This window comes from Eleginops maclovinus, chromosome 13 (genome assembly GCF_036324505.1).
Source record: "Eleginops maclovinus isolate JMC-PN-2008 ecotype Puerto Natales chromosome 13, JC_Emac_rtc_rv5, whole genome shotgun sequence".
NCBI lineage: Eukaryota > Metazoa > Chordata > Actinopteri > Perciformes > Eleginopidae > Eleginops > Eleginops maclovinus.
The window spans coordinates 18,734,979-18,749,683 of NC_086361.1; the positions used below are offsets into that span (position 1 = coordinate 18,734,979).

A 14,705-nucleotide genomic window follows, 5' to 3' on the forward strand; every position below is an offset into this window, starting at 1 on the left:
ATCCAGCACTGCAGTTTGCAAAATTAAAGCTTTTTGAGTTTGGAAAAAGAGCCTCTCATGATGCTCACCATTTCCAACCGGCAGGTAGATTCTCCAGGTACAGTCAGCGTTGCTAGGATAGTTGCCAGGGAAACCAGGGCTGAGAATCATACCCTCCTTTCCCTCCCTGATTCCTCCACATTGAGCTGACAGAGGGCAGACAATGCATACATTAGCAAACAGTTATTCTCACAGATGAAACTATATGTAGTACAATATGTTTTCCTGTAAAATAAATGTCTAAAACCACAATGGCACCAATAGAAAAATAGTTGATGACTTTATATGAATGAAGTCAGGTGTAGTAAGTCCATTTAAAAAAAATCAACATCCTTGTAAATATGATTAAATAGTGAAGCGCTCTTTTCTTTTTGATTCGAGAGACATAGAATTTCCCTGGCTGCTTTTCCTCCTTTTTGCTTTCATCTTAAAACCACTGATGGGTAAATGTTTCCTTGACTGAAAGAGGTGAAGTGTGAAAAGAAAAAGGTCAAACCGATGAGAGATGGAAAGATGAAAAGAGTGAAAGACCTTCCTGACACCAAAATTAAAAAGATGAAAGGATGCAGAAACTAATGGTAAAACAATGAGCTGACTAAAGGCGGAGAAAAAAAAAGCAGAGGTATTGAAAGGGGAAAAGCAAACACAGTGGAGTAGATTAAGAAATAAATGGGACAAACAGCCAGCATAACTCAGAGGAGGGAGTAACCACTCAGAGAAAATCAGGGTGTAGTATCGCCGTGTTTCTGTTAGAAAGTGAGCGGTTCAATGTTATCCTGTAGCAGCACCGAAAGCTTGAAGTTAATCAGGAAACTGCTGATGCCTGTGAACACCATGAATCTTCCCAGGAATTCAACCAATCACGGTCTGAGCTGGAACTAATTAGGCACAGGTAGGTTGTTCCAATAAGTTGAAAAAAAGGCAATCTCAGTCTCAAGACTTGGGGTGCAATATAGAAAGGAAGCTAATGCACTTTCATTCAGTGTGTGTACGCTCAGCCTTCGAGTTTGAAATATGAAACTCATTTTAAAAGTCTTCCAGGAACTCGAAAAAAAGACACACTTTTTTGTTTATACCTGGTATGTTCTTCAGTTCCTGATAAACTAAAGATGTGAAACAGTATTGGACAGTTTATCTTTGTCTACTTTAGTCATTCAGAAGTTATATGATGGTGTGCTGTTCTCATTTAAAATGCTGATGATATTGAAAGTGTTATGCACATTTAAAGTATTTATATGAGAGATTCTCTATTTGAAAAAGTTAGCATCTGCAAGGTGAAGGATCTTTATAGGAGTGTAGAAAGATGGAGAACAAAAACAGATGGAGGGCAGGATGTGGAAGCAGAGGAAGGAAAGAGGATATTTTTACCTATGCAGAGAGGAGGTGGGTAGTTCCATCGTCTGACAGTCCCCGGCATACAGGTGATATGCGAGTTTCCCTGCAAGAAGCATCCATCCACACACACAAAGAGAAAAGTGTGACAAAGAACAGGCGATTAATTAATTCCCCGCTCCTCTGTCACTCATCTGTTGCTCCAATTACTTGAACCTGCCTCCTGTCTCCACATGACTTCATGCGGCGACGTAATGACTAAATCCATCTGAAGTGACAGAACAATAGAGAGGGAGCGTCTCAGGCACATTAAGATGATCACGTTTGTTGTTGCACTGCCAAACTAAGATATATAACCAGTCTCTGTAAGCTCTGCAGAGATTCAGAACTGACTTTGCATTAAGATGGAAGATTTGATGAGTTCTGCCGATGGGCTGACTCAGCTGACCTTTTCCTTTTGAACAGCATCACAACATGCTGGTGAAGTGTACTGAACTGTTATAATGTGCTCTTTTCACACTCACTGATTAAGGCTTGATAATGACTGCAGATATTTTCACGCTTAAGGCCGGGCATATATTCCTCTCCATCCTTTCAATAGCACCTAGAGGATGCCTTGGGCCTGAGTTTCTGCACACCATAATATGTAGGATATCTGTGACTTTACATGATCCGTAAAGTATGGGATTCTATAATGAATGTCAAATGAGATGTTGACATATTACTTACTATATATTTACATAATGATCCTTAATTAAGCTTTTACTTCACATACTGGGACACATTCAAAGCAACTCCCTTGTAATTTACATGATTGTAAATTGAAAGCATAACCTAAAACTTCCTAAAATAATAAATTGTTTGACTAGCGACAATGATCATGAACTCAGTACACATTTAAACCACTGTTTTATCAAGGTTTGAACATATATTCGGAATATTTTCCCCATTTCATCTTGCTGTTTTTCCTGCTGCTAACAAACCTAACAAAAACTCCTTGTCAGATACATTTTACAAGATGTGACAGATGTGAGTGGTGATGTGTGAAGAGAGAACTTTCTAATATAATTTGTCTAAACTTCTGAATCCAGTGTGTTTTCTGAGTCACCATCTGTCTGCTGAATCCATGAATACAGCGGGACCTTTGAAGGTTTTGCAGAACAAAGTCAAACTTGGAGGCTGTGTATAATTCTCAGTTCATAGCACTAGCTTTGTTCATTAAGCTCAGCCCACACATCAGATGGTCGCAGAAAAAGAGATGCAAACAATACGTATGCCCTCCTTAAATGGTACCAGTACGGCAAACATGTCAACAATGATTTAATAACAGAGCATACAGTTGACTGGGGTGGAAAACACATCCGTACACATCCGTAACACTTCTGTAAAATGCATCAAGGCAGTTCTATGGTCATGTCTGAAGCTAGGAGATGTTACCTGTAGAGTATACCCAGGTTCACACTGGAAAGCGACCACATTGTTCATCTGGAGACGCTCCCCGACCTTGATGCCATTCATAGGAACCACAGGCTCTGCGCAGCTAGTCAGAGACACCGCTAAGAAGCACAAGGAAAAGTGAAACGAGAAAAGAAAAAGCAATTCAATAATTATGCAGAAACAAGAACGGGAGTATGAATGCAAAAGGTGACTAAACCGAGCGAGACAACAAGTTGTTTTAAGAAATGTTCTCCATGTTGATACACCCCGCCTCAGGGCTGTGCTACGAACAGGAACAAACTGTTTCTTCACTTACTTTTGTATTCCAGCCTGAACCCAGCCGCAGACACACTTATATCAGAGAAGAAGTGGAGGTAGAGTTGGTTGGAGGTGCTGTTGAGGAGCGCAGGTACCGTAGTGCCTGGGGGAGAAGATTAATAGTTTAGTTTAGTAATGCTCTCTCCCGCCTCGGCTGACCATAACTAACTGTAAGCTACTGGCAAATAGCAGGAAAAGCTTGTTCCTTTTACATTTGCAGACTTAAGGGGGTGTAATGTGAATGTGTGTGTGTGTGTGTGTGTGTGTGTGTGTGTGTGTGTGTGTGTGTGTGTGTGTGTGTGTGTGTGTGTGTGTGTGTGTGTGTGTGTGTAGTCAGCTGAAGAAATAAAAGCCCTCAGTAAAATCCCATGTTCTTTAGACATAGTATGACCTAGAATTGGTCGTTTAATAACTCATATTTGAGCGCCTGTTCCTCTTTCATGTGTTTACTTCAGGGTACATCTAACATTTACTTTTGGTCAGGTTCCAAGCACAAACAAAGACAAATCCCTGTGGCTGCATCCTCACTGTGAGGGGAGTATCACAGGAAAACAAACCTTCTCTTTAAATGTACACAAAGAAAAGGCTAATGTTGCGAGACTCCTCCAGGTGCCGCTCAACCAGTTCGGAATATTTTTAACCTTCCAACTTTTTTCCTTGGTAGCCTTAATCCACTCCGTTCCAAATGAGGCACAATTCTTTAAACATGTTGGTGGACAAATCCAGTATGTGTTCCAGGTTATATGCTGCTCTGTGAAAGCTAATTAGGCTGTGTTTATGTTGCTGGGAATATGCGTTTGGCAGGTACAGATAAGAGGTTTAAAAAATGCGTTTCATGTTAAAGCTTAAGGTGGGAAAAAAAAACCACTGAAAACAAAATTTAACATATGCAGGAGAATTAATGCACACGCATACAGCATTACCTGAGAAGCTGCCAAGCATGGTGTCGGTGTTGTCCCCTCCGTCAAACACCTCCAGCGAGTCCCAGTTCTGCTCTGTGACAAAGCTGATCACCTGGATCTGGAACGTGGGAGAAACAGACGAAAGATTCAGGGAGCAGAGCAGTGACGGTTGGTTCACGGGTGTGTATGCAAAGGGAGTCAGAGTTAAGGAATGGTGAAGATTAATGAGTGGGAGGATATGACATAAAAAGGTCAAAAAAGGCCACATTGAAGAACTAAAAAGCATGGCCATTCGGCTAGTAACTTTTTTCGTCTGAGAGTAGCGGCTGTCTCAGACCTGACAGGAAGTTCTTTGTCCCAAATGTCACAAAAAGGTTATCCCAGCATGTCTTAGGTTTTTCTCTGACCAAAATAGCTTCCTCTGTACCCATTCAGTGTTTCACAGGAGCACAGATAGTGCCTTTAAGACACAAAAAGCGACATACTAGTACCCTTTTATATTGTTCAAAGTACAAAATGTGCTAACCTTGAATTTATTCTCAGCCATTAGGACTCCACAAATAATAAAAGTTTAGGATTTTCAATAAAAAAGTCATCTCAACATAGTATTTCTCAGGTTCCTTTTCTTCAAAGACACTTTAAGGAGGCTGTGCTCAAGTGCATTGGATTTTAAATTAAGAAAGAGTTATGACAGATGCAGAGGAAGTGGGATATTCTTCAAAGAAAAGCAGACTGAATATCTGAATCTAAAGAAGTGTGTCTGTGTCCTCGAACAACAGTTACTGCTGTTGAGAGGAAATATACCACTCTCTCTTGGAATAGCATTCTGGATTCTCACAGATTGCCTAAATTATGGATTTTAAAACATATTTTGCTTTTGAATGCTCACCAAAGGCAATGGCTTCTCCTATTGTTTGAACTTGCCAACTAAATATTTCTCCAACATTCAACGTGTCCTCCATTATTTAGCTCTCGTAGCCTCCCTTTCTGTTCCCACTCTCATCCATTCCTCGGCCCTCTCCCTGCTTCTGATGGTTATAGATCGGATACGAGCCAATTAAAGGTTGGTAGGGGCTGTAGGGGCTCTGGCGCATCCCGGGGAGACGGCACAGATCACAGATTGATCTTTCATTAGGGGGCCACGGCAAATGTGCCGGCAAGGCACCTCGCTCCTTTAAGTTGTCTTCTGGATCGTGACACTCCAATCTAATGTGTCTCTGCCAGCCGGTAAAAGGGGAGCAACAGAGAGAAGCAGGAGATAAAGTGGAGTAGAAACAGTATGGAGGAGGAGGAGGGTTTAGTTGCAGATAGTATAGACACACTGTTCAGTTAGCACGCCGCATTTTGGTAGCACAGGCAGCTACCCCTTTGCGATGAAGAGTGTGCCTGGTTCTGCACAGAATACAAACTCATCCATCATTAAGAAAGTCAACCGCTTCAGTCATGTATGTTTAAATTCCGGTGTATTGCCTTTTGCCCTCCAGAGCATGTGTGAACAGCCAGCTCCCTGTTCTTATTCTGGGGGTGTTCCACCTCCAGGCTATAGCGATGTTAGCGGGCAGTGCAGCATGCTAAGTGCGCTGGTGGGCCATTGCATGTGTTTCACCTACAAGGACAGTCCGCTGAAGTGGAGGAGCTAATAACGAAGGGATTACACTGAGGTTATTAGCCAGAGGCTGAAGCACACGCCCAAAAACTTTCCGTCAGGCAGATCCACAGGGACCTCGCACACGTTCCTGGTAGAGTGCCATAACACGTGCATCAGGAATTAGTATATGCAAATTGAAATAACTCCCAAGGAAGTAAGTATATAGAATGAACATGCAATTATGTACAAATGTATGTGCAATGTTAGGTTTTTTGAAAAACTCAATTTGAGCCCCTGTAATGTCCGTAGACTTTTTTAGTTAGCAGTCCTTCTGTACCTCGAGAGCTGTGATATACTGTAGGTAGCTCAGGTAATTAGCCCTTTTCCAACTGCACACAAATCACCCCACAGGAGCTTGTTTTCAAGACAATGCAGAGGTGTAAAGCGAAAGGCTGATTAAAAATATGTTAATTCTGTTAACAGTTTGTCCAAGACCTTAAAAGGTTCATTTTAAGCCAATGTTCATGTTCATACTGGGTTTGAATAACCATATATATATTATAGTTGGGACCACAGAAGCCTGAAGGCTAGGTTGTAGGCACAGCTTCTGAATACTAGCTGCATTTCTATGCAAATTGAGCATTTGGGATACTTTCACAGTGTCTACAGAGCACCTAGACCTGCTTCATAATTCATTGAAGCATGGAAATCCCACTTTTTTTAAATGTAGGATCTTTGAAAAATATTAACTCAGAAAGAGAACAGATAAATCATTGAAATTCAGCCTCAGGATATTCTTGGGTACCATTTAAAAACACTAATGCAGACTGTGAGCGCATAAAAGGGATAACAGCACTTCATAAATGTAAATCTCTCTTTAGGATTTAGCGTGCCTTAAAGTAAATTATGACATTGTATTATCAAGTGCTTCATTATTATTATAACACTTTTCATACATGTATGTGGACAATGTCTCAATAGGTTACATGTTACATCTGCCAAAACGAACACACATTTGGACATGTCCAGTTTCCCGCCTTTTTCATATTTGTTCACCACTAACTTCCTTAGATTCCATGAGGATTGGACATATGGGATTGGGATGAGCAGTGGGGGGATGTAACATACCTTATATACCCCGTGATGTTAACATGGTGGGATCTGTTTCTGATTTACTCATGTTCATCTGATCTGTTAATTAGCAACCTGTCATCTGGGAGGTACCGCAACTCTGTGTCACAAACCTGGATTCCTGATCCTTCGGGCACCGTGATCTTCCAGACACAGTTGAGGCTGTTGAGGTAAGGCTCAGGAAAGCCAGGAGATAAGATGGTGCCGGTTCTGTGGGTCAGATTACCTCCACATGGAACTGCAGGAAAAAAAGGAACATTATCAAAGACCTTGTCGACGATTTGTTCCTTGCTGGTGAATTGAAGGACCATACCTCAGCTGCATCACTCCCCCCCCCCCCCCCCTCTCTCCCTGATTCTCTGCATCTTCCTCTAATTCCTCCTTTATTAAAAGGTCTGCAAGCTTCCCAAAAATGCAACGAGTAAGCAGAATAGGCTAGTTATTATTCCTCATTAGATAAAAAATAATGACAAGCAGGATAAAAAGACATAAGACATGGCAACACAGATGAGCACATTATACAAGGTACACTTTGTTTACAGTTTTCATCTTTTTCCCAGGTTGTTCCACACATCCACACATCTGGTGACAGCCTAGGAGCATCTGTTACAGCTGTAGGTATAGTGTGCAGGAGTGTTTCTTTGAATATACATGCGGGTTATCGCCATATGAGCGCCTGTGTGTGTGTGTGTGTGCCTGTGTGTGTGCGTGACCCTCAGCTGTGCCTGCCACCTGCGTGATGCATGGCTGGATCTCGCTGTATCGCTGGAGGCAACGGCTGACAGCCCACATCTGGGTCGTAGTAACGAGAGTTTGACACTCAAGGCATGGAGTGGGAGGAACGCAAAGATAGAGGCAGAGATGGAAATAAAGAGTCGAGAAAAAACATGGGGAGAAAAAGGTGCGAACAAAAGCAAACAAACAAACACATGCTGGCTGCTGAGTGTTTGCTGTCTGTGTTATGAGCGTCAGCGCCTACCTATACAGCTGGGTATGGAGCTGTTCCATTGCGCCAGGGCGTTGGGAACCGTCAAACACTCGATGGCGCTCGGCCCCTCCAGCATATAACCTGGAGTGCATTCAAAGCGGATCACAGCACCGACGGCAAAGTTGTTTCCCATGCGGCGGCCATTCCTGGGCTCAGGGACGGAGCTGCACTGGGTGGCGCTGGTTTGTGGCACAGCTTTGGAGAAAGCAGTGAGAAAATAGGTTGATTAAAGGTGCATTTTGAGTCATTATCTGTGACATTTATTATATAAATTTCAAAGCTTGATCAATAGAGGGATTGGGTTGAAAAGTTACTATAGGTGATATTTTCAGATTGATCTCACTGCGTCTGAAATAAATAATGCAAAATATAATAATCTACTTCTCTTTGACTCGTGGTTCCCTCGGCTTACTTACAATACACAATAAAAATGAATTATTTATTCATTAAACTTTCTCCTGAGCTGCCATTGCCTTTGGATATCTGCAGCAAAATGTCATTTCTGGTACAGTGCATTGTGAAAGGAAAGTAAGCAGTTCAAGAGGAAAAAGTCCCTCTTAGGGGAATAGAAGAACAGGAGGAGTTTAAGCACAACCATTTTAACAGACTGCTATACTTCTGCAGTGTTAATGCTTCAGAGCACACACTGCTGCTCACACACACACACAAGCTAAAATAGTAGCTGAAGGTGAACACTTTTCAAAATCACTAAGCAAGACAACTATTATGGGGCTGTTGGAGCACAGGGAATCCAGGAGGAGAACAACAGTAGGGTTTGTTTGTGAGTGAAACACTTACCCTGGTAGACCAAGTGGAATCCTCTGGAGGTGGATTGGCCTTTGGAGGTGAAGCGGATTAGGATTTGGTTGGAAGTCGCTAATGGCAATGACTCGCCTGGAATAGGAGAAACGATAAAGACAGAGTTCGTAACGTTTTAGCAAAGTGCTGCATTCTATTTATATTTATGTGGGCGCATAACCTGTGTCCAGCACACTAATTGCTATTGATTTTGTGTTGTCATGTTTAACTGTTTGTGCTGATTGTATGCTTTACATTGTTCTGTGTTAATCGTCTCCTTTTGGCCTTCTTTTTAATGATGCTGCTCTGCCAAAGGTTTGTTTCGTGTTCAGCTGTTGGTGTTTTGCTTTACCCTGTTCTAGTTATACAGACCAGGAAAAGAAACCGCTTCAGCATTATCATTTTCTCTTGTTTTATTATTTATAGGTATATCTTTGAGTTAAATTATTATTTTTGATATTATTCTATAAACTACTGACAATTTTTCTGTATGTTGAAATTCAACATACACTGTAATGGCTGCCATACATGTAGAGATACAGATTTAAGAAAAGTTTAGAGAGGTCAGTATATGTTTTGTGTTGTGTTGATTCTTTTAATGGATTAACATTAGACCAAAGACAACAGTGAATGACAAATGAACCACCTGCAGTGGCACATTATCAATTTGTATTGTCCCTATGAAGGAATAGATATATCTTATTACCTACATTGTTAAATAACTGTTATTTCCCACATCCATCAGGAGAAATACAATTTAGTTGTGCATTTGTTGACACTCCATCTGTGTGTACATAATGACACTTCAACATTTCAAGTGGTAAGAAAAGCTGCTAATAATTGTGTGAAGTAAGGCATCGCGCAGGTCTCTGAATGTGGATCAAATTAGAAGCTACGGTCTTGTACAGCATGGCATCAAGTGTGAAGAGCCAGTGATGTCTGTGAAAATCTGCCGTTTAGTCTAGAGCAGAGTTTGGCCGACAGTCACAGATGGACCTACTGTGATAAAAATACAACATGCTAATAAGGCTTCCTGAGGTATACCGAGCAAATCCTAATATGCAAATGTGTTTCTTCTACTAAGATTATCCTCATATTTTGCTGTCATACAGGATTATTGCTTATCTGCTATGCTTATTGGATGGCAAATAATTTCCTCCAGCCTCTGGTGACCAAATGAAGTTCTGATTGTTGCCACTGATAGCAGTGTGTCACCGCTGAGCCTCTGACCAACAGTCTGCCCACATCAGGAGCTGTTCAGAGAGCTTACAGTGGCAGCGACATTTGATAAGCTTTGAACAACATGTTTTTGTTTTTCCCAGCTCAGAATTATTAATATATCAAGGTTCATTTCCTTGTTTTGCACCAGCTGGACTTTTGTTACCCTCGGTTCACATCCCCTAATTAACAAATCATTAACGCAGGATTTGACGCCAGTTTGAATTCATGCAGTGAGACTCTTAAGTGCTGTAGAGCCAGCTGCTGAGATCAACGCCTCCCCCTCACTTCACTATTTCACTGGCTGTGTAATACAACAGCAAATTTGAGGGGTGGGTTAATCACCTGCAGTGCAAGACCCTTCACAATCAAGCCTCCGTCTACAATAGGAAGGTCCTAACATCACACTGTGCAGGCGGGACGATAACGTCACCTGACCAGGGCTTAATAGATGTCCATTTGACACATTCAAGAGCAAGAATGATCATGTTTGTGTTGTTGTAGCATGTTTTGTATGAGGAAATGTGGTCTTTTGGGTTCCTGTTGGTTGTTGTTGTTGTAAATAGCATGTAAAGTAAGGGCAGAAATGCCTTCTATTGTTTTGTGTATGGATGGACTTATTTAACTAAAATGCAACTGTTAGGGATTATTTGGTTTAGGTAGGTAACCTTTGACACAGTTCATAATGTATTCCTTCCTCTGTGTCTTCCCCTGGCATAGTCTAACGGGGGGGGCTGTTATCTTCATTAAGGAGGGGCAGCCTGGGCTTCTCTGTTTGGCCCATTTTAGGACTATAGCTCACCTGAGATAGTTAATTGATAGGACATCTGGGCGCCTATTTATCTGGCTCCAGATGCCCTTTGTGCGCACATTCTATTGCCCTAGATGACAGATGTGTTAGATATAGTGTCCGGTCTTATTTAGTCTGGCGGCTGAATAATGTTGATTATCCATTCAGAACTAGTTAAAACCTCTTCCTGCAGTGGGAGATCTTCAGAATTGGTCCGGCAACCACTGTCAACTCGTGGCTGCAGCACATGTCTTGTGAATTCTCCGGCTGATAGCTTCATAATAAACCTTCAATGTTTGCCATCAAAGTTCCAGCTCTCCCAGTGTCTCGTCTCCATTGCTTCAGAAGTTTCCATCACAGCAACTTGTTTGTGAGGTTTTCTCAACGAGATACCATCATGTAAACATCGCCTTATGAACAATTCAGGGGTTCAGCACTTTATGTTCACTATACAATAATCCCTCAAAGCTAATTTATCCGTGCCAGCATTTTAAATATCTTACTATTAATCAAATGCTCATATTTGATGACTAAATTCCCTGATATGATCAGCTACTGTGGTCATCAGCTCATTGTGTAATTAAACTCCCTGTGGTGTATCTGCTGTGGTGTTTTGTTGACTGACGTAGAACATGACACGAGGTGTGAGCATCTCTGATTCACTCAGTGTGCCACTGACTGGCTCTCTGCGGTGCTGCTCATTACTCTGTGTCTGCTCGCTGTCACACTGTGTGGGGAGGCGGACATGCTTAACCCCAGAGGCAACATCTGTGTGTCTGACTGTGTGTATCCTGTGCATGCATGTTCACGTTTTAGTGTCTGAATATCAATGCGCCTTTAAGGGCAGTCTCCTGAGATGGCACAGTTCATTGATCCTCGCTATGATTGTTTCGACTTCCACAGTAGGATCCCCAAGGCATGCTGGGTAGTTTATTAGAAGACACCCGTGCTGTGTGCAGTGTTTCATAATGTGCAGTGCGGGGCATGTATTCATCCAGACTTATCAAACATGTGTCTGCATGTTACTTATCAACCCTCTGGCCACTCTCCAAGCCCTGAACCGCTCTCCGCTCAAATGATCTGAGCATATTAAACTCTTGGAAGGACAGATGTGACTTTGGCAATGGCCAACATTCAGTGGCAGTTTTCAGTGTGAACTTGTTGAAGTGATCTGTAAGAGATCAAGTGGAAGTCATGTCATGAGATAATCATTTAGTTTTCTGTGAAGGAGCCCTCTGAACTTTTGACACTCCAAGTCTCAATGTAGTCTGAGTTATCCATAAAGGTCACGTGTTATGGGACGTCACCAGGAAAGGGTTCAGGGTATCTTGTTTCTTATACGACTCTGTAAAGATGTAATACCAAGCATGTTTGTATCTGTGTATGATTAGAGCTTTTTCTGTGATTCTTTAGACATCACTCTAGGCAACAGTCCCTAATGCTATTGATCAACAGTATAATATTTGAACTTCAACCATTCTCTTCAACCATGTTTCAGCTGCTTACTCAAACTTGTTTGAAGTAAAAAAAATAAGGAATCCTGTTCAAATGATGTGAAATATTGTGTGTTTATTTAGCAGCATGCCCGCAGACAAACAAGTGGAAAAGTGGTCAAACTTAGATGTAGGTTGACCCACTCTTTGCACTTAAAATGACTACTGCCTACCGTTTCCATTTTCAAGTCTAAATGAGCGTTTAGATAATCTCAACTTTCATTGCCTTTTTTCTTTTAAAAACGACTGATTGTTCTTACCAAATGTGACAGTAATTAAAACCTACTGTTGAATGCCGAACTGAGCCTAATTTAATGCAATAATATGCTTATGTGATTTACCAAGCTTGACAAATAACATTGTGCCAACCACCAAAATATCAATTATCTGGCAAAGTATGTACGGCTTATAATCACAGCTTGTATGTTTACACTGTGTGGGTGAATGCCTTGCTCAAACATGTATGTTGGTCGATATGTTAGCGTCTGTGTATTTGTTTGGTGGATGCCAGGTACACACTTCTGGATTATGCCTAATTCATGCTAGTTGTGCCTGCATGCACTAGCTCTTCAGCCTGCTGGGCTAAAAGTCTCTCTTCCCTTGCCAAAGTGTGTCAGCTCTGCTCTGCCATGCCTGGTTAGAGAGCTCTGTGAACCTGCCGCCAGGACTCCTCAGTTAATATAGCCGCCTGTTTATTGAGCTGTAAACTGGATTTTCTGAAGCTGCTCTGGGCACAAACCTGAGTAATCATTTTTGCTTTTGTCAAGCCATAGGGCTAGGGCAGGTGGAGATGGAGAGCTGCCCTCAACTCGCGCACTTTTTCCTCTCCACCACTCCAGAAAAGTTGAACATCCCCTATATAGGCTTTTATTCATTTCTTGAGTAGCCAATCAATACAGCTGTGGCTTTTTTCACATGGATCTGCAATTTTACACCGCTGTTGCAAGAGAAATCATACGGCCTCTTTCCCATTGTCCATTACAACAGGTATCCTTCTTCTCGGTTCTCCTACATAATTGGTTTTATTGAAATCGTACAAAATCGTGTATCCATCCAATTTGTTTGCAAGGGAGGCTAGAGGTGTGATTTTGGCAAATATCATGTAATTAAGGGACTACAGTAGTTTAGATTAAGATGTAATTGTACTTAAAAAGGATAACAATAAAATGATAGTTAATGTCACTTAAAATCAAAGTAAATTAAGCTTTGGGCCTTGTACAACAGCAGGGTAGTATAGAGACAACATTTCTAGAAACATTTTAGTTATGGTTGTGGCCAGGGTTGTCATCTTTAGATCAACTGAATATATCATTTCTGTAAATGATGTAAATGTTCTCTCTCTGTTGTTTTTCTTTAGTGTTTGTTAACGGTATTCCAACAACTAAGGTACTGATTTAAAAATAGAAGCTGGAACTATTGCATGAATAAACAGCTGTAAGATAAAAAGTTGAGCTAATATTATTAAAGGTTGTGATGCACTATTTATTTCGGATAGCTGCGCTAATGTTTAACAGCTTGGAGTAGGTGTCTTTGCTTCAAGTCTTCATGCTAAGGATGCAGTTATTGTGCATGGTGAAAAGGATGGAGAGAGGAAATCCCTGTTATTTTCCTTGCTTAAACCCAGCATGCAAGGGTCTGTGTGTGAGCTCACTTGTTTGCCTTCATACAGTGTGAGCAGTTATCCTTAGTGTGTGTGTGTGTGTGTGTGTGTGTGTGTGTGTGTGTGTGTGTGTGTTTGTTAAGCAATTTCAGGTGTATGTGCATGCTTTCGGGCCTGTCTGCTGATATGTTATCCCTGTGACTCTTTTAGTTGTTGTTGTCACCGCTGAATTGTTTTACAGCTCACTGGAGCCCACCTGCAGCCCCCACCACTCTGCCAGTGTCAGCAATTTGTCAGTGAGTTTAACTGGATCCTCACGAAAGGGATAAGGCTAAGACAACATTTCATTTAGTCCGCCGTCATGTTGAAAAATAATGACCAGGAGATGAACTACTCCAATTACCTTTGCTGATTTGTTAAATACTGGTGCTGAATATGAAACAAAGGCTGTACAAGCATGAGCGAGTCGTCTCTTGCATGTTAATGCGTGTGTTTGTGCTGAAGTACCTGTGTGTGCTCCAGAGAGGGAGCTGAGAACACGGGACAGCTGTGTCGCCCCATCGTAAACCTCCACAATGTCATTCAGAGCTGTCTGGAAGTAGGCAAATTGACTGAAGACCACTAGAAGAAGACAGAAATAGACAGAACATTGACTTTAGAGGAAAAGGGAATTAGCAGAAATGAGGGACTGCATTACAGACACATAGAGAACTCCATTTGAAATAGTCCATAGAACTTTAGCATCTTCATTCCAAAGAATATTACCAGCAGCACTTTTAATCAAAATGTCTCCTTTAAAGCGAGGTGGATCATACTGCCAGTTATGACAACACAACCCCCAAAAAATATATTACACGGGTAGATCAGCAGCCCTGTCTGGGCTTGATGGCTTGTCAGTAGATGAAAAGCTTGGGTAATGACAGCCGATCTGTTGTACAATGTGCATCTCAAGCTCCACGCTGGTGCCGTCATCCTCTCAACTCACCCTTTCTACCGCTATTGGCAGAACATATTCAGCCTTTTCACATCTAATCTGTGTCTTTTTTGCAGGTTGAAGAGAAGGATGAAGAG

General features: G+C 41.6%; 1 protein-coding gene across 1 annotated transcript in view; it reads right to left on the reverse strand.

The window, feature by feature from the left end:
- csmd2 (CUB and Sushi multiple domains 2) overlaps positions 1-14,705 on the reverse strand; it is a 217,242-nt gene that overhangs the window by 47,969 nt on the left and 154,568 nt on the right. Inside the window, 9 exon segments of the mRNA XM_063899890.1 lie at positions 69-185; positions 1,408-1,477; positions 2,809-2,927; positions 3,125-3,229; positions 4,050-4,146; positions 6,861-6,985; positions 7,727-7,930; positions 8,534-8,629; positions 14,142-14,255. Coding sequence (XP_063755960.1) covers positions 69-185; positions 1,408-1,477; positions 2,809-2,927; positions 3,125-3,229; positions 4,050-4,146; positions 6,861-6,985; positions 7,727-7,930; positions 8,534-8,629; positions 14,142-14,255 — 1,047 coding nt within the window.